This window comes from Falco peregrinus, chromosome 5 (genome assembly GCF_023634155.1).
Source record: "Falco peregrinus isolate bFalPer1 chromosome 5, bFalPer1.pri, whole genome shotgun sequence".
Taxonomy (NCBI): Eukaryota; Metazoa; Chordata; class Aves; order Falconiformes; family Falconidae; genus Falco; species Falco peregrinus.
Genome location: NC_073725.1, coordinates 24365668 through 24391298, shown reverse-complemented (window position 1 = coordinate 24391298; position 25631 = coordinate 24365668). Strand labels below are relative to the sequence as shown.

Genomic DNA, 25631 nt, shown 5'->3' with positions numbered 1-25631 from the left:
TGCACAGCCTGATCATTCTTTCAAAAGCTCTCCCACTCCACCCTCCATTTACTTCTGCTGTCCCTTGTGCAGCAGAATGAGGCCAGTTCCAGTGCACAGGGACTTTCCCTGGCAAAGGAAGATGGGAAGAGATTTGATACTTTGTTTTGGATTACGTGAAGAGCTGCAAATTACATTTTTAGCTCTTTTTGGGTAAGGTGCCCAGACTCCTTGAGGCATAGGCTACTAAAAATGCTGGCTGAGTTTTGAAAAGCACTGTGCAATCTGGGACAACTCTGTTTTTGAGTGTCATACTTGAGACGTCTTTAAAGGGGCCCAGTTTCCAGAAAAAGCTGGGGACATCTGAGAGTCTTTCTCTTTCAGGACGTCTCAATTTGACTGTTCAGAGACATCTGGTATTCAAAGTAGACAAGAAGAGTGAGTATCCCTTCATTGAGGAGGGGAAAGCAAAAATCTAGACTTATAACTCTTTTCAGCCACTTATTTTTTCCTATTTCCTATTTAAAGGCAATCATCAGGTTAAGTTTAAGTTCTTTAAAGGGAAACAGAGTGCTTAAATTGGAGCCTGGGAGTGGGACTAGAGAGAGGGCATGCTGCAGATTAGGCTGTTTTTTCCCCTACCGATTTAAGTGATAAATTGATCAATTCTGTTTCAGTGTGAAGGACTGGAACAGCTTTTTGGCTTTCCATTGTCTGCTGCCAATCCCTGACGTGATATTCAGCTCATCGACTTGCAAACATCAAAGCAGTATGGGGCAGGAGAAACAGTCGTTTCAAACCGAGCAGCCTCCAGTTTGGGTTTTGGTTGCGCGGGAATGCCCATATGAGTTTGTGTATGTCAGTTAAGTATAGGCTGGTTCTGTATCTAAGTTCTTGTGGTTTCTAACATTTGCCAGCCTTTACTCCATCAGAAGGATTCCAGTGTTGCATTCTACCCTACAATGGACAGAAGAGTCAGAAATCATCTCTCCTCACCCACAAAGACTAGAGTAGAATTAAGAAACAGAAATTAAAGTCAGACACACCCATGAAGAGGAATGAGGCACAAGGTTAGGAAGCCATCCAAAGCTCAGTTGCCTATCCCCTTACTAAACTAAACTAAGAAGTCTCTTTTTGCTCAAGAAGGCAGCTGAAAAGCTGGGGAACAAAAATTAAAATCAGATTGAAACCAGCCATGCCTAAGCAATATCCCATCTTAAATGTGCACAGATCACTTTCATTAAAATATTTCCCCATTCTCTCTTTTTCCACCTCCTAATACTTTGGCTGTTTCCTTTAGCTCCCCTTTAAACTGCAAAGCAAAATGCTTTAACTGACATGGTTTGTAATTTTGAAGCCCCAATCTTAAGCAGCAGGTGCTTAGTTTTAATAGAATTTTTCCATCCCTGAATGTCTGGGAGCATCAGTAGCACCTCCCTCCTACACAGCCTCTCACCTTTGATCCTTTGCCATTTGTACTTGTGGGATTTCATTTACCGTGTTTCTTCTGCTTTCTATAATCTGCTTTTTCACTGGAAACCCTTCAACCTCTCCTCTCCTTTCTTTTACCTCTTATGATTGGTAAGTGCTGTCTCCTAAAAGTTCTTATAAAATATGAAGGGCCTTGCTGCCTCTGGCCCTGCTATCTCTGGCCTCATTTTCAGCAGCACTGTGTCACCTTTACATTGCACTGACAATTTTAAAGGGGTTTAGAGTGGCTGTAAATATTTGCATCACAAGAACAATTATATTTTAATTGCCAGAGGTCCTAGGGCTTCTCTGCCCACATAAAAACCTGGAACCAAAATAACAGTTGTTTTACTTCATACAATTAGTTATTTTGAAGCAAGTCTGTGTGTGGGCACTTTTGTTCCATACTAACAGTTTTTGTTTCCATTTAATTTTAGCTTTTTGGTTAATCTGATTTTAGTTAATTTTCTCTTACAATTTCCTATGTTGAGTTAATGTAAATGGTTTTGTACAGGCATAACCTCAAGCAAAATCCAAGGGAAAAGCATCCACACTCAGTTTGCAATGACACACCTAAAAGCATGGATTAAAGGTAGCTGTGTCAACTCCAGTTTGAGGAAAAATTGGGATTCACCTCCTAACATTAGGATTAGAGATACTGTAGTGAATGCCTGCTCTGCCTTGGTGCTGGTAGATTGCTCCCAAACACAGTACATAAGTACAGTTTATCAAAGTCTAATCATCAGTTGTTTTTTATATCCAGAAATGCATCTCCCCAGTTTGTGTGTTGGTCAGTCTCCCAAGTGTATTTGTATTTGGCCATTAAAGAAAAGTTTCTTTTTATCTTTTTTTGCCTTTCTATTGCTTATCAGATACACATGCATACTGGTGCATAGTTCTTGCTCAAAAAGCAATGACATGCTTGCAGAAATGACCACAACTTATTCCCTAATAACTTGACATGAATTTGACTAAAAACTCTGCCTTTTCAAATATGAAGCCACACTGTGCAGCAGTAAATCACAAGGGCTCACGCAGCTTACTCATAACTAAAGTTTAATTGAGTTTTCCGTTCTTAACGAGGCAACTCAATTCCAGAAAGTCATACCAGCCACTTCCTTAATCCACAAAGCTCAGAGGCTATCTTCTGCACTGACAGCATGCAAAAATGTTTAATGCTAACACAAATACCTTTCATAGATTACTGTGATTCTCAGGCTGATTTCTAAGCCAGCTGTTCTCTGCCTGATTCAATGTGCAGATTTAATTTTAAAACACAGAATATTCCCTGGTTACCTGCCATATAACTAGATCTTACAGGTGTAGGGCATGTTTGTAACGCTTGTTCATCCACTTGCAGGAAGAAAAATCATAAAACAAAATACTTTGTGTAGCCTTCCTGGATTCTAATGTCTTCTCCCCAACTTTCAGATACTGTATCAGATGAAGAATGCCAGGAATTACTTCATGCTTTATATATGTACCTGTTACAGATTATATTCATTAATTTCAAAGCCAGCTGCTATTTTTGCTTAAAGTAATCCTTGATGGTACACTTGAAAAAAATAATATATATATACACTTACATATATATATATATATATAAAAGAACTCCTTGCTATGACACATAACCTACCTTTCTTATAGATCTATTACTGCTTTGCTCTTTTTCACATAAGTAGGGTAACTAACTTCCTGCTCTTCCTGGGGCTTATTCTCTGTAGAGCAAATTTGAAAAACAAGTAACACCAAAAGAAAATTACAAAAATATAAGAAACTCAGCAGAAGAAACTAATAATCATCTAATAGTAAGGTCAACCGTAGTACAGGCTGCATAGCTGGGAATCCAAACAGTCGGATTTGGCTCCTTGCTCTATCACCAATCAATTCTGTGATCACAGGCAAATCATGTTCCCTTGCCATATCCTTATATTTCCTGTACAGTTGTGTTAGCCTTCCCTTTTTAGATTATAAAACATTAGGGACTGGAGTTGTCTTTTGCTATTTGTTTATACAGTGTCTGACACAACGAGCCCCACTTTGTATTGGAATGAAATACAAATAATAATTTTCTGATATCCTGTCTCCTAGAGCTGCTTCAGAGGAATACGAACCACTGTCCCAAGTTCTATCTGATAAATTGTGCATTACTCTGTTGTGGGAGAGGTTTCTTTCTAATCTGAAATCCATCTGTCTTACTGTGCTGCAAGTGATAGTTTCTGGGCAGAGAGCATACTAATTGCAGGATTAAACTCTTAGCTAACTCTTGGGTGGAAACTCTTTCCCATAATGTGGTAGAAAACACATGTTGGTTTCTGTCTGCAGACCCTTGAACATCATAGCCCTGATTTCAACTGGGATATTTAGGTTCTCTACTGAACTATGTCTGTGCAATATAATTCAATTAAAATTAAATAATAACTAGCCATCAAAAAGTATTATTGAGATTTTAGTGGCTCCAGTACTGCTTAGCCTGATTTAGTTCTTCTTTGAAGGCAGACAATTGTGCTGAATGTGATGAATTCTGCACCTTTTCCAAATAATTAGCACAGAAACTGAGAGCTGAAAAAATTAACTATAATTTTGGTCAAGTGTCTTAGTATTGTAAACACACAGAGGTTTGAAACTTTTTAAATCTAAAGTACATATTTGCATGTAACATTTTGTAATAATATCTCCTATTTCCATAGATGTGCATGTGATTTATTATTCACTGAGGTGAATGGCTGGCATTATTGATGCGACACAGACCCTACTGGCAAGCTGCAAGAAACAGCTGGCCCCCAACATCTTTTGTTCCCATGGGTACATAGAAGACTGCCAGACACAAATGTAGAGGAAATCTTTTAGAAATTATTCTGCATACATCTCATCTTCTTAGGGCTCTCCAGTCAAAAGCCATCTTGCTAACAAAATACTAAACTTCCTATATTGTTAAAATGTACTGAAAATGCTGGAGAGATCACACTTTTCAAGAAAAGCCAGATTGTTAGATGAACTTACTTGTTTTAATATAATTGTTATGGTTGTGGTTGCAGTGCATCCATGAGAATCACAGACAGTACCACTCAACCCAGAGCTCTCCACTATATTTTGCAACATTTGAACAAATTCCCATGCCAGAAAGCATTAGTAAACCTAAGAGCAGAGTTAGCTGGGTGAAGGAGGTGAATGGAGAAGGGTGAGCTATGCAGTGGACTGCAGCAATAGATGTTTTTTATACTCAGGAGTTCAGAAAATAGATTTGTGTTTGAGAAAACACAAGTCTTCTAAAGCACGGGATTAAGGATTCTAAAGCAGAAGCAAAGGATGGGAATTCTTCTCCTCCTACCACTTTCTAACTTCTCCCTACCCTTACCCTAAGGTGGCCTAAACAACCTCTTGTCACCACAGTGAGGTCTGCCTTCCCAACAGCTATTTCCGTATTTCTCTGCTTGGCACTATTCTTTGTTCCCCATTGCCAATAATGACACGTGAGCAAACCTTCTACCTTTCACAGGGACTATGAAAGAGACATAAAAGCAGAAAAACACCCACAGAGGCTCAGCAGACTAGACTGCTCTCTGGAAATGGTCAAAAGTAGATGCTCTTGAAGGAGTATGAGAATACAGCAGGAACATCCAACATTTCCCCACAATACTTTCCCACCCTCTAACAATTTGCCATCCAGTTCCAGTATCCCACCCTCCTTTTATGCATACTCCCCTGTTCTTCCCAAATCTTTCTCCCTAGTCTCCTATTAACCAACGCCTACTCTAACATCCTGAGGATAATCACCACAATGAACTTAATACACTGTGAGATAATATATCCCATGTAGCTCAATTACTCATCAGCCTTCAATGCTCTTTCTTGTTCCCAAAGCCCACAGCTCCCCACAGCACTTTCCATTGAACCCTAAGCCCTATTCTTCCTCAGTCCTTCTCCCACTCCTTCTCCAAAACCTTCTACTGACCTCAAATATTGAATACTCTGGATTCTTGATATTCTTCACTGTTCACATTTTTCCAGTTCCTTCATTAATCAATATACTCCCTCATCTATTTCTTATATAAGCTGACCAGTTGCACATTGTACAGTGAAAGCAATAATTGAGACAGAGGGAAAGATTAGCAAGCGCTTCGGACCAAGTAGAACATATTTGCTGAATTCTTCCTCTGTATTTGTTAGATCTCTGCAGCTGGGATTTATCCTTAATGATAAGCCAAGTAACCCCACTTCGCAGCATGCACTGCAACCGACATATTTTAAGCAGGTGTGGGAAAATTCAGCAAAGCACTAACGACTCCCTAAAAGTGCTAGCAGAATCTGAATTCATGCTGAAAGATGTAATGCCAATTTAATACATAAGGCGAATTTTTCTAATTTCTGTGTCTGGGTTATCCAGTCTTCTTAGAGGCCAACCACAAACCAAACTAAAAACAGATTCAAATAAAAAAATCAAATAGGGTGGACTTATTTAATTTTACATTATTTAGAACTTTCAGTGGAACTATGTCATTTATGTATATGCAACAGCATTTTAGGGTACCACAGACTTCTGCATCGGGTGTGAGAAACAGCCTTTCTCATCAGAGAAATCCAAAAGCTGGGGGTTTGGGTGACTCAGAGGAAAGACATGGCCAGGGCATCTTTACTCATTCTCTTAGGTCTACCAACAGGAGTGGACTCTTTTATGTAAAACATCTAGATATCCAGCTTCAGTACAGTACTATGACAGGCTAATCCAGGTGAGCATATGCTTCCCCCTCCATTTCTATTCCCAACCAGCTTGACTCATAATGTCACTAGAGAGAAATAAGGCCATAGTTTTCACAAATGACTGAGTAGGAATTCAGGATGTTTTTATTTTTGGATCTGAGCTGCTTGTGGTGGTCCCTAATTCAAAGAAAGTGCACTCTCTGAAGTTCAGACTTAATGCATCTTCAGCTGGGTAACCAAAATCAAAAACCAAATTACCTACCAATGTTGAAAATTTCATTTTCATTTGTATTTTTGTGCTGTAGCTCTCTTTTGTAAAGCCTTCTGAATCCTTTTGAAAATGTTATACAATGTCAGTCCAAATTGTATTAAAATAATTATGTCCTTCTTGGTTTATAGACACAGCATAGATGGAGAACATACGTTTGCTCTGTATGGTGTACCTTCCGTGACATGTGGAAACTGCTGTTGAAATCTATGGCAAATGACAGCACGCAAATAATCCTTCCATCTGTGTACAAGCAAACCCACAAGTTTCACAGAAGCTTCTCACATTGGATGTTTTTAGAGTAAGAAAGACAGAAAGGAAAATCATGTTATTCCTCATTAGTTTTAATTAAAGCACAGGATGATTTCCTTATTCCCATTCATACTAGGTATATTTTACAACTTGAACAGTTTTTAACAGGATTCAGATCCCAGTATTTAAATTAAGATTTGACTCTCACTATCTACCGCATTTAATTAAAGACCATAAATAGTGCTGCTTTCAAATAAAAGATATAGGACCACATTCAACAAATATTTAATCCTTTAAGCATAGTGTAAAAACAATCTAAAAGATTGTAAAAAGGATTTAGGAACCAACATATTTTGCTGAATATGGGCTATCTTTAAGATTTTCTGAGCATTTCAGAAATAAGGTCCCTTCCTGAGAGGCCATAAACTGATAACCTAGAGAAAGTAAATCACTGATCACATAAAATTCTTTCTTTCATTATTTCTGGATAAAAATCACGATGAAGATACATATATAATGTGCTATTTTCATTACAAACTAGCACCACCTTAACAATAACCTTTCAGGTTGAGACTACAGTTAGAGGAAAGCTCTTGAGAAAGGAAGGAAAAAGAAGGGGGAAAGGAGACAACTGTGAATGTGGGAAAATAAAAGAAAATATTAAGCTTGTAGAAGAACTGCTTATGTTCATCCACATCTGAATCCTGATCCATATATGTCAACATCGATAGTAATAAAAGTACTCTGATCATGTAGAAAAATTCTTTGAAGGCACTATAGCATTGTAGCACAGAAATGGGAATACATTGAAATCAGTCTTTTTCTAAGATTCGGAAATTTTAAATTAAGTGATAGAAACAGAGGAGGTCTGAGGTTTATTAGAAGATTGAACTACAAGGTGTGATATGTCCCTTAAGTGCAAATCAAATACTGTCTGTGACATAGTAACATGCTCTTTAAAACTGTTAAAAAAAGAGGGGGGAAAGGAAGAAAAACCCTACAGAATTATAACACATTGTGCATAAGAATGAGCACTTGTAAAAAATAGTGTTTCTGATGTGATGAATTTAGTATCAGTTCTTTGTCCTACACTTCCAGTACAACTGTTAGTATTTCACATTCATTAGTGGTATAAACTTAGAGTTTGAAGAAGAAATAAGTTCCATACCAGAACATTTAGATTTCCATTTCAACTGCTCACATGTGGATGAGCATCCTATTTATACACACAGACATACTGATAATATATAGATGCATTTGTACTTGCATTCATATGAGATGGTTACCAGATACATATATACTTACACACCACACATACAGTCACTTCCATTAATAAGACACTGAGGTTTTCAGACACTTACTATCCACATGGAGGATATTATTAACAAAGGAGGCACATGGTTTCAGGTTGCTTCCTTCTAAAAAAACCTGACCCTTATGAAATGACATCTTTGACATTCCCAGCACAAATCTTATGGGGAAGCCATTGGACACAGAGCCATAAAATTCTAGCACTTTCATTAACTTGCTATACAGCTTTACGGAAAGTAGTTACTCTGTGTGGTTGTGATCCAGCAAACCATTTCAGCGTGTGCTTAAAACACCCAGTTTCCTCAGCTGTAATACAGTGATAATGGTATTTTTTGACTTACCTTTTAGGTTATTGTGAAGACCTAGGTAACACTTCAATGGTGCACTGAAGTTGTAGAGCAGAAGCTACAGTGTTTTAACCACTCTGACGGTTAAACTTTCCTTAGGACAATGATGCTAAACTTTTTCTATGATGCATGCCAAAATGTGCCTGGCTGCAACAGACTTGAGAACTTTACACTCAGTGGGCACATTCCCTTCATGGTGTGTGGCCTGCTCCATCCTAATCTTCTTACTGTCCACAATCAGGAACCTGGCTAGGCATAGCATTGTTTCTTTCCCACCAATACATACTCTTTTCTTTCCAAAAGAAACTAGGGCAGGGGAGAGCAAGGGACAACGACAGTCCGGATCACAGAGAGTGGGGAAGTTTAGCCAGCTGGACCTGTGAGCTGTGAAGGTCCCTGGGTTGCAGAGAACAGGCTCAGAGACGAGACATAAAGAGCAGGGCAAGAAGCAGGGAGAGACCAGAGCCCGGAACATGTCATTGCTCCTCTGCAATGAGGAAAGGATGGCCCAGTAATGAGTAGGTACTCAAGGACTGCAGTGCATGAAACTCATCTATTATGACCTTAGGGAAATTGTTTTTTGTCCTTGTGAAACAGGGATAATAGTTCTTAAGTGATTCTTAAGATATTAAGGTTTCTGATTTTATCTATGGTTTTGATACAGTGGTAATAAGACTCACTGAAGTACCTTAGGCCAATAAAAGCTGTGTTTTCCAATTAAATTTATGGGGAAAAAAATTAAAACTGAACAACGGTACAAATGAAAAGTCAAACTTACTTTTTATTTTCATATGAGTTAAGGTACTTACTACTTGGGACAGAAATGAAATAGACTGCCATGATTACTAAGGGCGTACTGCAATACCAGGACAGACACTTAACTTCCTTATTTCAAAGAAAGAGAAAAGCAAGGCCACTTTTCAGCTTTTATGACATGGCCCAGAAGGGATCAACCCCCTTCTAAGAGAAAATAGGACTTGATTACACATACCCACGGGAAGTGCTGAAACATTTAGAGACAAGTGGAACCGCTATCTCTGTGATGCAGGTACCTGCCTACTATCTACATACTAGATCAGAACAGAGTCCTTGAAGAGATTTTATGCAAGTAGGCTATGACTGCTTTCAGATGGATATGATTTAAGAACTTTGAGAAAAGGCTTTTAGCAACTCAGATCTCAATGGCAGTATTTTCGTCTGTCATACATGTTGGATTCTGCCTTGAGCTGAAAACCAGATTGTTTATAAATAGTTTAATAATTGTTTCAGTTAACAACTTTTTTAGCACAACTTACTGTCCTTGTCTCAGTTTCCTCTCAACGTACAGATAATAGATCCTGAAAAGGATCAAGAAGACCTTGTACAAAGGATGAGATCCTTTGAGAAAATGAACCTTCATTTTAGCAGAGTGTGCCTTTAAGGCATTAATAACAAATGCTAAAACACCAACAAGAAATTTTTCCAAACTGGTTATGATTAACTGTTCTAATTCTGTACACTGCCCTCAGGAATTTGATCACCCATTGAATCCAAGGATCTTCCTTTACACAACAAGATATAAAACATAATTCCACCGACTTTAAGGCAAGTAACTTCCAAGGGACTTGCTACAGCGATTTATTTGCAACAGGTTTGCTGCAATAATAACTTCACTGCAAGTACACAATGTCTGTCTTTCGCAAAATACTTCCACTTCATTTTCTATCAGAGGGCCACCAATCCTTCGTGCCAGGATTTCATAAAATTAATAAATCTACTTCCATAATCCTTGCTGCTTTTACTGACAAATGTAATAAACTACAGGATGCAAAACTCTGGAAGCCTACTGGGATTTATTTTCCTTTTTTTTTTTCCTTGACAAGCTTTACAGAGTAGCACTTCTGAGACATGCTCATGTGCTGTAAACCTAATCCTTAGCAATTTCCTCTTTTCTCAAATAACCCAAATATTTTATGAATAGTGAAGGATTTCCTTTATCAGACACTTGCTTTTTTTTTTTTCTTTGCATGTGAGTTGTTCTCAAGGAAATACACTTTGAAGCAATTGGATGTTCTTAGGTTGACATTCACAAGAAACACTCCTAAGGAAACATGCAAAACCTGTCTAAGAAGAAAGTGCCCTTGAGTTTAAAGGCAGTACAAGTGGTGAGAGAACTGAGGCCAAATCTGATGGTACTGAAGACCAAGGAAGCCTTGTTTTTTCACTGTGCCAGGCATTTCAGTGCTACTTTTTATGCCCATCTCTGTAAAAGATTTGCTTTTCTACTGGAGAAATCACACATGGATTGATTTTTCAGAGTTGATGAGCCAATGAGGTCATGCAGGCTTCTGATGTTTTCTGTTCTCAGTCCTCTTCTCCCAAAAAATGTGGGTGAAGCCCACCATTCCATCTGTAACAGAAGGTTTTGCCATATTCATAGAACATCCACGGTTACATGCCTGTCTTCTTCAGCTAGGCCTGCATCTCTGCCTCCCTTCTCTAAACCGACCTCATCCTTTGACTGCTGTAATTTTAGCTGACAAGTGTGCTAGTGCACACACACACACACGCCTACAGCGATATCAAATACCCTCGTGGCAACAGTTCTTCAATGCAAAGTTTACTATAGCCCTGATCCATCTGCTAAAAATTCTGGGTTTTGCTGCAGAAAGAGCAGTGTGACTGGAATACAGCTCTCAATGAAAAAGCCAGCACACTGGTTCCTATCACCTTCCCGCTCCCCCACATAATGGCTGCAATCACAACTCTACCTCATCCTTCTGCTGCTGAGAGACACCCTTGATTTGCCTGGGAAGCAGGGAATAGGGCAATGTAAGCACAACTACTCTATTATTTCTTGTTTATTCTAAAAGGACCAATAAAGGGATAAACACAAATCTTGGCTGAAATAACCGTGAGGAAAAATGGTTGAGGATTTTTTTGACATTTGGTTACCTACAGGATGTCTTAAGATAGTCCAAAACTCTCTCCTCAGCAAGAAGAAAAAATGCTCAAAATTTCCTTAAACTGACAAGCAGCATTTAAGAAATTAATCAAATTGAAACAATTCTCATTTTGCTACACATCCAGCTCCAAATCAAGTATTACAGGAGCACTGAAAATCTCAAGAAAATGCCCCATGAGGCATGGAAAACAATTAGCGGGCAAAAAAAGGAGAACTATTCAGCACACCCCTTACCCTAGAAGTCCAAGCCAATTACAGTAGAAATAGTCAGTGATTCAGCACAAAGGTTCCTTGGCAGACTAGTGAGGAAAAGGCAAGACTCCAGCTGGGTCACTCAGAGAAAAAAAATGCAATAGTGCATCATAAGGGCAGGATTTGAGTTTGCAGCCCTTTGAAAGGGGGACATTTAATTCAGTTCATGTCATTCCTAAAAGGACTGACTTTGTTTATATTTGCTTCTCAAAAACACAAACCTAAAGTTTCCATTCAAAGCAGTTTGTTATCTTAAGGTCACAGAGTTCTGCAGTTAGCAAGGGTCTCTCTCCTTTAGCTCAACTCAAAAAAGGACACATTTCTGTATGGGTGGGCACTGATACTTCTGGGGACAACAGAGACCAAACCAAAATTTTCACCATCAGGGATTCTGTCATGAGCTTTCCTAAAAGAAAGAGTGAACTCAAAGGGATGAGCTTCAGGTAATTGCTCTAAGTAGCACACTGAAGGAGTCTTTAACTTAATCGATCAAAGAAATAATCAGAAAAGGAAGCTTGAGGTTTCTTTGAGTTTTGATTTTTGTTTTTTTCCTGACAGGGGACTCAAATCTTTGGTTATTGTCAGACATGAGACAGGATGAGACACAGACCTCCTGTCTGCCCCAGGCTGATCACTCTTCAGTTCTTGAGCATGCACGAACCATTCTTAACATAAATCTGAGGACAGCTAGAGATCAGAAAACAGGTAAAGGAGAAGATAAAACAGGGGAAGGAGTGACAAAAAGCGGAGAGAGTACTGTGCTATGGAGGCAAAAAAAGGGGAGTTGAATGGTTAGAGCAGAAAATAATAGAGACAGCAGGAGGAGCAGAGGAGAGTTTGATGTTAGAAGTGATGAAAAGGTAACCAAGATGCTTATCCATGAGATTCAGAAGAAATGCTGCTGGAGTGAGAAGATGGCAGATATGAAGCAGTCATCACTTGCAGCTGAGGAAGTTCATATGATCACAAGAATTCTTCACGATGTGCTCAGCCAACTGCGGCTGACTGTGAATAATGCAGTTAGAAATAGGGGTGAAATAACCGAGCTCAGGGACAGTGTGGTAGGAGCCAACAGCTGATTTGACAAAATACAGCAGAAAGAGAAAAAGCTAATTTGAATGGATTGTGTCTGAAAAAAGTCAACTGGATGGGTTTGAGCTTCACTGATGGAAAGCATGATAAAGAAAAGGAAAGCAACTTCAAGATAGATTCTCAGCTTCCTCTGCAATCAAAATGTCTCGGCCAAGAACAGCTTTTAGCAAGGAATTTCTCTTAAAGATAAAGCTGCAGACAGTAAAAAATATATCCTTTAGGAATATTTAAAAAGCATATGCATGTATGATCTTACTTGCTTAAAAATAAAATACAAAGTTAAAATAAAAGCTTTTGCCATTTACAAAAAAAACACAACCTCCATGTCTTCTAACCCTTTTCATCATAATAGAACCACAACACACCACAATACTATTCAGGCAAAACTGTTGTCCTTACAGTGATACCACTGGTGCCACAAGTGTGAGGTTCATAAATTTTACTGTACAGATGGAGGAGTATGTGCATGTGTTACTGTTCCACAGCATGCATATACAACATTTAGAAAATAATCATTTTAAGGTGATATTTTCAATTTTAAAATAACGGTAGCTCTTTTATTTTATTTTTTTTCCGATAGTATTGTTTCATATAACACCTGGCAACACCATAACTGCAAGAGAACAAGGGATTTATTTTCTACTGCTCCAACACAGACTGCCTTCAGAAAGCACATTTCATGAGGGCTTTCAGACAAGGCTGTGGAACCTCCATCCTTGGAGTTTTTCAGGACTCAGCCAGACAAAGCCCCAAGTGACCTGGTTTGAAATCAATGCTGAGCCTGCTCTGGCCAGTGGGATTCTGCGATGCAGTATGGCCGGTATAGATAATTTCTGTATTTCTCTCCTGGCAGTCAATCTTAGCAACAGGCTTCTAGTCAAACAGTGTGTTCATGACTCAAGCAAAAAAGATCAAAGAACATTTGTTCTTTGTTCTCAGTATTCAAACAACTTGATCAGGAGGTGAGAGTATCTGACATAGGGAAATGGGGCAAAAGCAGATAAAAGCTAGCAGGAGGGATCACAAGTAGGCTTCATCAGTGCTATGGCTTCTGATCACTCAGTATTGCACTTGTCTTTCACATGAAAGATTTTAAACATGGTGCTACAGAACTTTGCATTCTACCTGCAATGTGTGAGATTAACTGTCTAAGCTTCAAACTGACTTTTTGAGTCAAATTTTTCCTAATGCTCTCCCCTACTTTCATTAGGGGAAAATGTGAAACATGCCTTAAAGTTTTCTGAGGCGTCATGCAAAATCTCAAAAGGTTCGTGTTCTGCACTCCTCGTCCCTTTGCATGGGGGGGATCAAGAGTAGATGAAGTATCTTGCTAACAACAAACTGTGGTTCTGGAGACCTCCTCAATGTCCCTGTCTCATCCTTCATTGTATGGTTTAGGCCTGTTCCAACAGGCTTGGTTTCAATCAGGCCAGTAAGCAGTGTCTAAAAATCTATACCCATTTTAAGAAGCACCTCATATCTGGCATGCAAATATCACTTCTGAAACACTAATACGTTTTAAATATACTAAATACTTGCAAACCCAAGAAAAACAGAAAAATGTAAACCATACAAAAATGGTAATTTTTTAGATTTTCTGTTTGCCTATGGATTTACATTGCCCCTGCAATGTGCCACAAGCATTAAACTTTCAATTGGAAGCAAATGAGAACAATTCTCAGCCACCTCTTTCATAAAACCCCTTCAATCATTTGTAATGTTTTTTGACCAGTAAATAATAGAGCTACTTCACTGAACTATTTAAGTCATATTACTTACAGCTGGAGAAAAATGAGGAACAGTCATTTTCTAGGGAGGCCAAAAAACACGATACACTCATGCAAACTAAATTAGATTGGGATTTTTTGGCCATAGGTTTGAGAAGATAAAGGATAACCTTTTCAACTTTTCCTTTGCCTGGCATTGCATTTATATTTTCAAATGAAAGATCTCGAATATGGAACTTCACAAGTGTTAATAGGTTTCAGCCCTATCAACAATGTGCTGAGACTAAATACAGATGGAACTACTGAAATATTGCTGTAGTTGGAATGTCCATGCAGAGTCTTTTTTTAAAACAGCATTCAATGCCACTTGATTTTTTCTTAATCATGTGGTGTCAAATTATACACCACTGTGCAAAGTCTTGTTAGACAGACTCCTGAGAAAGCATCTTTGCAGATTATTTTTGTTTTGGTTTGGGGTTTGGTTTTGGGGTTTTTTAACAGGGGTTGGCAGGGAGCAGGTAAATCTGCAGCTCTGACATTCTCCTGGACAGTCTAACTGCTGTCCTCCGGTGTGCACTAAATACCTTCGCAGTCTCAGTGGCTGCAATAATGACTGCATCCAGACGAGTAGATAGGAGCTGGAGCTAGGACTAGGCAAAGGTTCATTGCTCTTCTTGGTACTGTGCATACTGCTCTTCTCAAAGAGCACTGAGTAGAGAGATATTTAATCTACCTGCTTGTACAAGTACTGGCTTTCAAATCCTGCATTTTGACCTGACACTTCCACTGGATGAAATCTGATGGTTGCACAGCATGTCTCAGCTCAGCTTCCCCACAGGCAGTGGAGCCTTGTTAATAAACAAACAGGGCTGCTCTCCAGTAATGGTCAATTCCTATGCTGCAACGCTTGCAGAATCACCACCGAGGGGTTCGGGAAGAAGAAGAAGAAAAGTTAAATAAGGGAAGCATAGTGGATCCATTGTATTCTGAACCTCCCGCCATTTTCCATCACTTTCTCATTAAAAAATGGAACATTTGAAAGAATTTTCAGACTACATACTTATTTTGAGTTATTGCTATTGTTTTTAAACTAGACAGAGGCTCAGCTGAAGCAAGAATTGCACAGACACAAGAAAACAACTCAATCTGAAGAGTTTACAGGCTGAATTTACACTATTGAACTGCATAATAGTAGAGCCTCAAAAACAGAGCAAAAAATATCAAAATACATTTATTAAAATGAAAGGTGGAATAGACATAAAATGTTCAGTTTTTCAGCATAATCCAATGTCTATGCTAAACTTCTATCAGACAGAACCTGCTCGTTGCACCTCACGCTACCTGCAAACATATAGCTTTAGGGGAGACAGTTACAGAATATATCAGCAAATTACCTGGGACGTAACAGGCAGACATCTAGTCTTTTTCTCCTGCAGCTTTTAACTTCACTAACAGAAGCAACTCAGGAATTTCTCAGAAACCTACTCTTAAATGAGGATCTAAAATATTAGTAATAAATTTAACCAAAAAGCTGCAACCCTTTGCTGTATGCTGACTAGTATTGTCTCAATGCTTCTTCATGCTCTTTGTTTTCTCCTGTTACACTTAAAATTATGAACTGCATGGGAGGGTCTACATTTTTATTCTATTTGATATATGCTTAGGGAAAAACACCTATAGGGATCTTATCCCCAAATATATATTTTGCAATGAGTATATGAAGAACTTCACTATCACCATTTAATTTCTTATACAGAATTCAGATATCTAAGCTAACTTCCTCACCAATTTCATGTCAATAAGCTATACTATCTAATTAAAAATACTTAATAGAACTGTATTTAAGAACAACCAGAACGTCTGAAAGGTTTAAGTAATGAGGAAAAAAAAAAAAAAAAAAAAAAAAAAAGAGAACACCAGAGAGGCTACTTATTGCATTTTACAAACTAGCTGACATGTTCCAAGAAACATCCATCTTGCACTAACAACAGATAACCACTTTCAGGTCCTCTCTTCTGAGCCTTTTACCTCTTAGGGACTTACAGTGAATTAAAAGTGTAAATTCATTAAACATCTGTTTGCTTGATACATTAAAGAACCAATGTTTGCCCTATTATATCTTAAACTAAAAATTAAGGTGCTTTTCCAAGAGCATGAAAAGCCAAAATTACGAATTACGGCCCTCTCCTTTAAACAAGACACCATCTTTATGTGATTAGGCAACCCAAATGTGTGCAAGAATCTACTCTGCAACAGTTGTAGTGAGTCTCAGTAATTCTGATCTCTGTGTATGGACAATGTGTATAATAGTTAATAACACACATTGCATATGCAACCTCAATTAATTGTTTGCCTAGTAACAATTTGAAGTATCAGGGGAAAATAATATCTCTCAGCTGTGGCACTGGCTGTGGTTTTAGTTTGTTTTGCTTTTCCATTAAGAATCTGGCATTTGTGGCTGACATTTTTACTGCATTAATGGCAGGAAACAATATGAAAAGAATGCAGACAGAAGTGGAAAGCATTAACAGAAACATTTAGACCCATTGCAGGGACGTTCTAATTATGATGGTGAGTAATAGACACATAGCAGAAAAGGCCAGGTTCAGTAAATGTTCATGGAACGAGATTCACACTTTCAATTTGAGTCTAAAAAGCTGAAGACTTGCAAATATTAATGTTTGTTCTTTGTAGCACTGTACTGGATACGGGCCCCTTACGTTTTGCAAACTGTAAAGTAGAATAGCATAAACCAGCAAATAAATTAAAGCCAAAATCTAAGTTGTATCATCATGCAGATTCATTGAGAAGTCTGATTATTAAAAATTACCTAGGGCTAAATCTGAAATTTCAGGTGCCACTGGTTAAGTTGTTTGTATTTGCAAACACAGCTTGAGTTTCTGGCATTTGCAGTTAAAGGCTGAGGCATGATAAAAAATTTGGGGTCAATGCGTCATGCTCAATTTGTTATTATAAGAAGCACAGTATATTCTGTACTAATTGCATTTACTCATTGCCATATTTACTTTCACTGAAAAGCAAAATGAAAACCAACATCACTGTTTAGTTTTACTTAAAGATGCAACAGATTTTGCCATTTGCTGGGAAACTGAGTATGTTGAAAAAAACTTATCACAGAAATGATGTACAGCTGGAGATATATCTAGCTTTGTCTTATTAAATGAAGACCAGATCTAACCACCAGTGAAGTTAACAGAAGACTTCCCCTTACACTTCAGCAGGCACTGGATTAAAGCATTGTATTTTGGTGAGTCACAATTTGCTACAGCTGTCATTTTATCAGTGTTGCAGACCTTATTTGTGCATTTCAATACACGCATTCTTTTTATTTTGAGCCTTGGAAGTTTTCTTGTGAGCTAGGAAGGATGGCTTTTTCAGGGACTGACTTTCTGAAAAATTCTTTTTTGAAGACAATTGGATGTGAAATGTATTGATCTAAACACAATGATCTCCACAGTTCAGCTGCAAAGGAGAGCAGCTAAACTTACGGTGACTGCGGTTGGGTCCTACAAACGTTTGTACATGCGAGTAACTGTACCTATTGACCAGTTCCATAGGTTCAATGGGACTACTCACTTCAGTAGTTACTGATGTGCATAGCTGTTTGCAAGATCAAAGCCCCACTATGAAGCAGAAAGAAAACATCTCCTTGGAGGGAGCTACCAAACAGAAAATACATGAGGGGTAAGGAACAAAGAGATATTTCAAGATGAGGTACTGCACTGAGAATAGATGAGTCACGGAAAAGATGCTAAGTGATTCATTAATACCAGAAGCTTAGCCAATAAAGAATGCCCAAGTATGAAACTAATGACCGTGCTTTTACAAACTACCAAACTATTTGCTTTTGTAAACTTAACATAGGAATAATTTTCTCCCATTTTGAAAATTTATTATGCAATTAGTTGTCACTTTAATAAACTGTATGCACAGCGGTGATAACGGTTGCTCAAAATACTGAGGACTCTACAGTTTTTGTTTTAAAAAAGAAAAACACTAGGAACTTCAAGTCCTGCCAATTTTTCCTCCCTGCCAAGTCCTATTAGCATAAATGAACGGTTTATTTTAAGAAATGCCTGATAAATTACTCTACACAATCAGTAATGAGGGTACTGTCAGCAAAGGAGAATCATTTCCAAAATTTACTTGGCACAAATGAGTGGTTGACTAGCTCACAATCATGTTACATGGCTTCAGGCCCTGTTTCATTCCATAAATCTGCCTGACCTCTTCAGGGTGAAAATTAGTGATTCTATAGAAAAGGTAGCTGGGCAAACCTGTTCTGTTTGTGCATTTTCTCCTTTTTTTTTTAAGAATTAACACATTCAATCTATCTGTAGGACTATTCCTATAGCTTCATCTTTCTCTGGCAAACTGAAGCTGCATCTTAAAATTATTGTCATAGGTTGCATATTAAAATTACACATCTTTTTCCTATCACAAATTACAAGAAACAAAAACATAAAGCCATGAAGGATAGAATGTCTTAAGAAAAAATGAGAGGCCATGAGTCTCCATCCTGCTTCAGTTAATCTCTTAACATGAGTCTGTTATCTAACAAATCAATTCTCTTTCCTTTTTAGAATATAGTTTCAAAAGTAGAGAGGAATCCCTTGGCACGGATTATTGTGTCAATTAGCAACTGAAGCCAATAATCATTCATCATCTCTTCTAAACAATCCCTGGTAAAAGTCCCTAAATACTTTACTCATCATTGCTATGGAATTCATTACATTAAAGCAGGGAAGAAACCTTTCAAAGAAGTAATATAAGATTATAAGATTTTTTTAACAGTCCTTAGAAATCAGTTATGCTTGCCTCTCCCACCACTGTAAATTATTTCCAATTGTCATTCTCTTTTTTTAAACTCTGTTCTTAATGCTTTGTTCAGCTTACTTTTACAAGTCCCAAATGATAGTTTTCCAACACTCCCTTGAAGACCACTTGACTGATTAAAAAGTTTTTTATTAAAAATTTCAGAGTATTTCTAATAGAGTTGGTTTACTCTGAGTTAGAATACTAGATCAGAAACTTCTGTGTCCCCTAGTAGGATACAAAATTGTCTAATATAATTTAATCTGCACATACCTTGTGCATCATGTGCCAAGTTCTTCATGTCTAATCATACATTAAATATATGGTTAAACATTCATATCCAAATACAATGGCTAACACAATACGAGTACGCAGTCTATATAAAGTCCAGATGAAGAGAAAAGGTCCCACAAGTCTTGTGAAGTTTCATAGTAAAAGGTTACACACCAACTGCCTCCCTAAAGGTCTGTTGTGAATCCTGCTCTGCTGGACGATGCACAGCTGTGGTAGCGTCAGCGAGATGTCGCACCACCTGCCTTTCAACAGCACAGCAAAGGGTCTGGAGGGCTGAGCAGGTCACCCTGAGCTGCAGGCCAGCACTGGGCAGACTGACGGCTGGAGCGGAACCAACATACCAACAGACAAATCCAGGGTAAGAGTTTTCTGTGCCACACCCAAAGGTATCCGTAACTACTGTTAAATCCAGGGTGGAAGCAGATGCCAGCACAAAGTACAGCGGGCTAGCAGTTGTGGCCCTTCAAGGCTTTTGTTCAACAGTGAGGTTCAATCCCAAGATGACTGTGAGTGATGGAACCACCCTCTAGCAAGCTTGGCACGGATGGCTTCCCTTCTCTGGGAGAAGGATGTTAGGCGTGGTAAAGTTCTTCAGCCCAAGAAACATATGTGAGTTGAAATGTAGCCTGATATTTCAGAAAAACTTATCTCTGCACATGCATAACTCTGTGAAACATCAAGAAAAGATGTATTCAGAGACTCTAAAATCTCTCCAGCTTTCTCGCTTTTCCATATTAAGTTGGTTCCAGGCAGGTGCCTAATGAAATGCTTCTTTCTCCAGAGTGGGATTCTGAACACAAAACTTTACTTAACCTGTGTGAAGCACATGCCACATGTTTTCTTTCAGAAAGAGCACCGAGGACCAACAAAGTGAACCTGCCAGGTCAGACTCCTTCCTGGAAGAAGGCTGTGTCTCATCTCCCGGGCCCAAGATTTGACATCAGAAGGAAGAAAAGTTTTGCACTTTTGGGGGTTTATTCTAATGTTGCAAAGGGGGAAAGCAGAAACAAATTTAAAGCGCCTCTAGGGATAAAGTTTTATTTTCTCTGTTTTGATGTGAGACTTTTATAAACAGCTTATGGGTACATCATGCAGAAATGGGGGGATAGCGTACTCCACATCTGCACAGTCACCAGTTTGACCACAGAACACCTTCAGCACAGCCTGCAGAACAGTTCTGCTGAAAATCAATCAAGAGTGTAAGTTAATATTGCCTTTGTCATAGCCATTTGTATTTTTATTTTAAGTTTTCTTCAAGCAAATGATGACAACTTCTGAAAGAAATGAACTTTTGAGCTTCTGTTAGCATCACTACACTAACTTCTTTATTTTACTTCCATTGGTATTGCTCATTGATTTTGATTTTGTGAGGGTACTATCATTGAGTTTCCCTCTGCTACTAACTTGAGCCTTTAGTTTTCACTATTGCTGCAAGGCGATTTTTGACGGTTGGGCCAACCCTCTTCAGACACACAATAGTACCAAATCACTGACTTTTTTCACTGATTTTTGTATATTCACTGTACTATCTGTTGCTTCCCTTTTGCACTGCAGACTTGGTTTAGCTTTGTCAAGGTAAAAATTAGAAAGGGAGATGGGAGAAGGAAGGGGAAGAGATGCAGGAACGTGTTAGTTGAACAAGGCAAAGTAAGGACTACTCACCTGTACTGCTCTTGTTAACAAGGGCTTTGTTGCCAACTTGATTGTCCTGTTGCCTCTTGAGCAGCCAGGCTAATGTGACCTATTCACTGCTAAATTGTTTGAAATCTGCCAGGCATGTTTAGTTTTCAGGCAGAGTTTGGTACTCCAGACCTTGCAAAATCTGTTTTTAGCTATGCCTTACTCCTGTCACAGTCTTTGCCCATATGTCCTCCAGCAAGCCTTACAGCAGCTGCAGCAGTAAGCTTGTCTGACCCTCAGAACAGGTTTTATTCTATTTTTTTCTTTGCATTTTTACCAGGACAGCTGTTAAGTTTCCTGTTGCTAGTCAGAAGCCTGAGCACCTCAGCTTGCTCTTTCTTTGCTCCCACTTAGGCATACGTGCTTGGTTGATGAACTACCTGCCTCATTGCATGCAGACCTTTATCAGTAGGTTTGAAGTGTATTTCAGACCCACTGTAACACCTGCTAAGCCTTCTAGGATTGCTGCTCAGTCCCCTTCAAACAGAATCCTGCTTTGCATGTACAGCTCATCCCTGATAGAGTAAAACAGAGTAACGTCCTGCAGCAACTGCTCCTTCAGTCTGCCATGGTTGGTGCAGAAGCTGAATTATTGCCTGTTCTTCAGAGGACTGCCTGAAGCCTGCTATTGGAAATGTGGGGTTTGGTCCACAAAATCATGTCTATTTTATTCTGGAAGACATGTCCTGCTCATTGCATCTGCCACAGGCATCGGTTTTCTTGGGAAGTACCTTATTTTCATATCACACTGCTAAAGTTTTAAGAGTGCAAACCCAGTTTTGTCTGGGTTCCTTCTAGTGCATTCTGGGCAAACAAGACAGTTGGTAGTAGTGCTAGCTAGCACTGAAAGGTGAGCTGAGGGAACTTAATTTCAGAAAGCAGGGCCCTGTGTTGCCTTTTTGTTTCCTGTCTTTCAGTAAATATTCTGGGCTGCTTAATTTACATTAGCACTGCTCCTAATCTCCTTCAGAACAAAATAATGTTGCTTTAGCTACCTAACAGTGTCTTAAGAGCAGTCTCTGACTTCTGATTTTCCTCATTGTTTTAAAGACCTCTGATATTTCTAGAAGAAAATCACTATGGCTAAAAAGTGATTGGACTACTTTTGCTTTGAGTGTTTTCCTAGTTGCACTGACTTTTCCGGGGTCTTGTTGTCATCTCCCTAGATGTCAAATAACAGAGAACACCACAGTTTTTTCTCAAGTTCTACATGTCTGCATTCAGTCTCATATTTTGCTTATTACATAATGACATTGATTGTCTGATTGGTCAAATCATTAATTTTTAAAAGGTCTGTCACCAGCTTCAAGCCACATGTGTGGGAACCCTCCCCAGGTTCAATTTATATTGGGACACCTTAGATGTTGGGCCCAGGTTAAGAGCATTTATACCAAGCAATTGTCTTCCAAACAGTGTAGTCAGTGTTGTCACACAGCTCATGGACTCATTACCAAAGCTCAGTCTTAGCTTCTCAAACAGTGATGTTAAACAGATGATCGATTATACAGTCTATTGTCCATTAGTGGTGATCAGCAGCAACTTCTTTACAATGACATATTTAGTGGTTTGGCTAAATGAAGATTCTCAGTTTACTCCAGATTTTCCTCAGCATTAATTGGGCATCTGAATCATTCTCTGAAAGTTTCAATGAATACAACAATGTCATTTCTTAGTAGAGATATCAACTCTGCCATTATGAACAAAACTGAATTTTAGTCATCTCACTATATGGGGGTTATTTCTGACTTTCACTTGATTTTTGTGTCTTGCTCCTTGAACTATCATACATTTTCTGAAAATGCTTGAGAAAGCACACAGTGACCACTCTCTTTCCTCTGTCATGATCAGAAAAATACCATTTTGCACACATAACATCTCTTGATTTTCAGGATTCTTCTCTACAGGCTGTATTTTCTCTGACTTCAAATATCTGCATCATGAATACCTGATTCTAATCCTCCAGATTAAAGTTGCCACTAACCATCTTGGTAAAATTAGGCTGCTGATGGCTTCACCATACAACTGGAGTCAACTGATTAAGAACTGATGGAATAGTTCCAAAAATGAACAGAATAGTTGGCACCCTTCTGCATCCTTCCATGCAATCAATTTCTCTGGACCTACACAAGGCAGCCAGAAGACATCTTTCTTTAACTGTAATCAGTATGTTCTCCATCTCTATTACCACTTTTTCGTATTTTCTGAGCTGTAACACACTGGACAGAAAGTCTTGCTATGCTTTCTGCTTTTTACATGCTTTTCCAGGAGCCATACAATTTTGTTTATGTCTTCTAAATTTCTCTCAGTACATACCCTGCACCCTGATGCCTGCATTCTCGGTCAGTCTCCTGCTTCCCAATTTCCTTTAGTTTGACCCTGTGAACTTGTTCTGTGCTAGTAACACTGTTTTTATCCATTTCCTAGACAGTTCAGCTGCCCTTGCCATTTGAAGAAATGTCTCTGTTTCTTTCAACAGCTTCTCCTATATGCTGGAATCACTTGCCCCATACACGTTTCTGTCTCTCATTAAGCAATCTTTTGTATCTCCAAAAGTACATGTAGATGCCAGAGTATGTGACTGTAAGGCAGGCATCTACTCCCTCTTCTGTTTCTTGGGTTCAGATAAAAACACAGTCACATTCCTTCTAGGATCACAGTATATCAAATACTTTTATCAGCTGCTACAATGTTTTAGGTATTAGTACTACCAGCAATGTCTCATTCACTTCTCTCTTTCAACAGAAGCGATAGTAGAAATGTTTTATCATACTTTTCTCGTCTTTACCTTCCCCAGTCAATGCTTTATTCAGTATGTATTAGTACTGTAATTCCTGAGTAAGGATTTTTTGTACGCTAGATCTGCTTTCCTAGAGAAGTTACTGTATCATGGCTGTTCATTGCCTCATGGCTGCTTGCTTTCTCTCTTCAGCGCTCGTGCTTTACTTGATTTGTAATGCTCTATTCTTGCTGCCAGTCTTACCCAACTGACTGTTGTACCACGCTGTTCTTTACTGCATAAGGGGTAATAAAACAAGAGTTGCCCACATTTGTAAAGTACAGCGGTACTCTATTGAGAGAACTGCACTACCTGCAGAGATCCTTCAACTGCCATTAAAAACCCAGCCACAAGCACACAAACTAATTCTTTGATGATTTCTCTTTTTCCTCTTAAGATCAGTGCTGCTCTCTGCCAGCCCCATGTCTTGCTCAGCAAGGATAAACTGGAGAAGGTCAGAAACTAAGAATCTAATTAATTTCTCTATACTGGTAAGGTAACTAAAGACTATCACACCACATGCCACCTCATAACAACTGCTGTCTTTACATGGAGGTTACCCATTATCTCTTACGAATGCAAGTATGCAAACCATTATTTCAAACTAGTTGCTGAGAAAAATGTTTTAATACTTATACAAAGCACTGAAAGCTGAGCATAAGACAAACTGCAGAAGAACATCTCTCCTGCAACAATAAGACAGAGTTTGGCCATTCAGGACCTTGTACACTGCAGCCAGAACCAAGGGGTAACGCCAATGCACAATATTGCTGATTGATGACAGCCCTTAGGACAATCAGAATAAAAGCAGCGGAGAAAAAATCCCCAAAAGATTGCTTTCTTTTTCAGCCATTTGTGCATGAGCTATTCTGCCTGCCCAGCAATTTCTATGACCTCCAAGCCTCCCTAGGATTATGAATACCTATTGTTGACTTAATTGGCAGAATAACAAGAAACATCTGCCAAACAAACCCAGTTTCTTAACCTCTGCTGGTCTTGGACACATTATGACTGCAGGGGAAAGAATAATGCATTTTGTGTCTATGAACAAGCCCGGACCGGATGCTTTCATAGTTCAGGGAGCCATTTCCAGTGTACATCAGAGAACCAAGATAAAACAGAGATTTCACAAAAGCTGTCTTGTTGTCAGGTGCCCATCTCACATGGCCCATGGAATATGTCCATAACTAGAATGAAAGGACAGAATAAAACTGATGAAAGAAAAAGGTCTTTCTTGCTACTAAATAAGTTTGGAGGCAGCTAGGTGGACACAGGTGGACAGAAGATATAAGGAAGACTGAAACAAAGATGTTTTAAAATTAGAATAGAACAGAACAGAATAGTTGAGTTGGAAGGGACCTAAAATTATCATCTAGTTCAGCTGCCTCACCACTTTAGCTGGCTGGTGGAGGGCTGGATCTGCTGGTCATTACTGTGTGGACCTTGATGCCAAGTAGGCTACTGATGGGTGAAAGCCCTCTTAACAAACCCCTCAGGCTCTACCCTTCACGCTTTCCTGTCATCAGTTGCAGAAAACAGTGAAGTTCATGGCCAGGTCTTTAGAATTTAGAATCCAGAAAACGATCATCCAAAAAAAGTAGACTTCCTTGTCCACATCATATTCTGGATTTCACGGCACCCATGAGGCAGAAAAAACTGTCTCATGGTTTAGTTCTATGTTCCCCATTCTCCCTACCATCTG

General features: G+C 38.8%; 1 protein-coding gene across 5 annotated transcripts in view; it reads right to left on the bottom strand.

Moving 5' to 3' along the window:
* SUGCT (succinyl-CoA:glutarate-CoA transferase) overlaps positions 1–25631 on the bottom strand; it is a 338348-nt gene that overhangs the window by 11857 nt on the left and 300860 nt on the right. The window contains exon 14 of one of the 5 annotated variants that reach the window (XM_055806141.1): positions 9090–10717. The exons of the other annotated variants lie outside the window; for them this stretch is intronic. Within the exon in view, the coding sequence (XP_055662116.1) occupies positions 10644–10717 (74 nt within the window). The 3' untranslated portion in view covers positions 9090–10643. Of the gene's footprint in view, positions 1–9089; positions 10718–25631 lie in introns of those variants that run through there. 5 annotated transcript variants of the gene reach the window in all.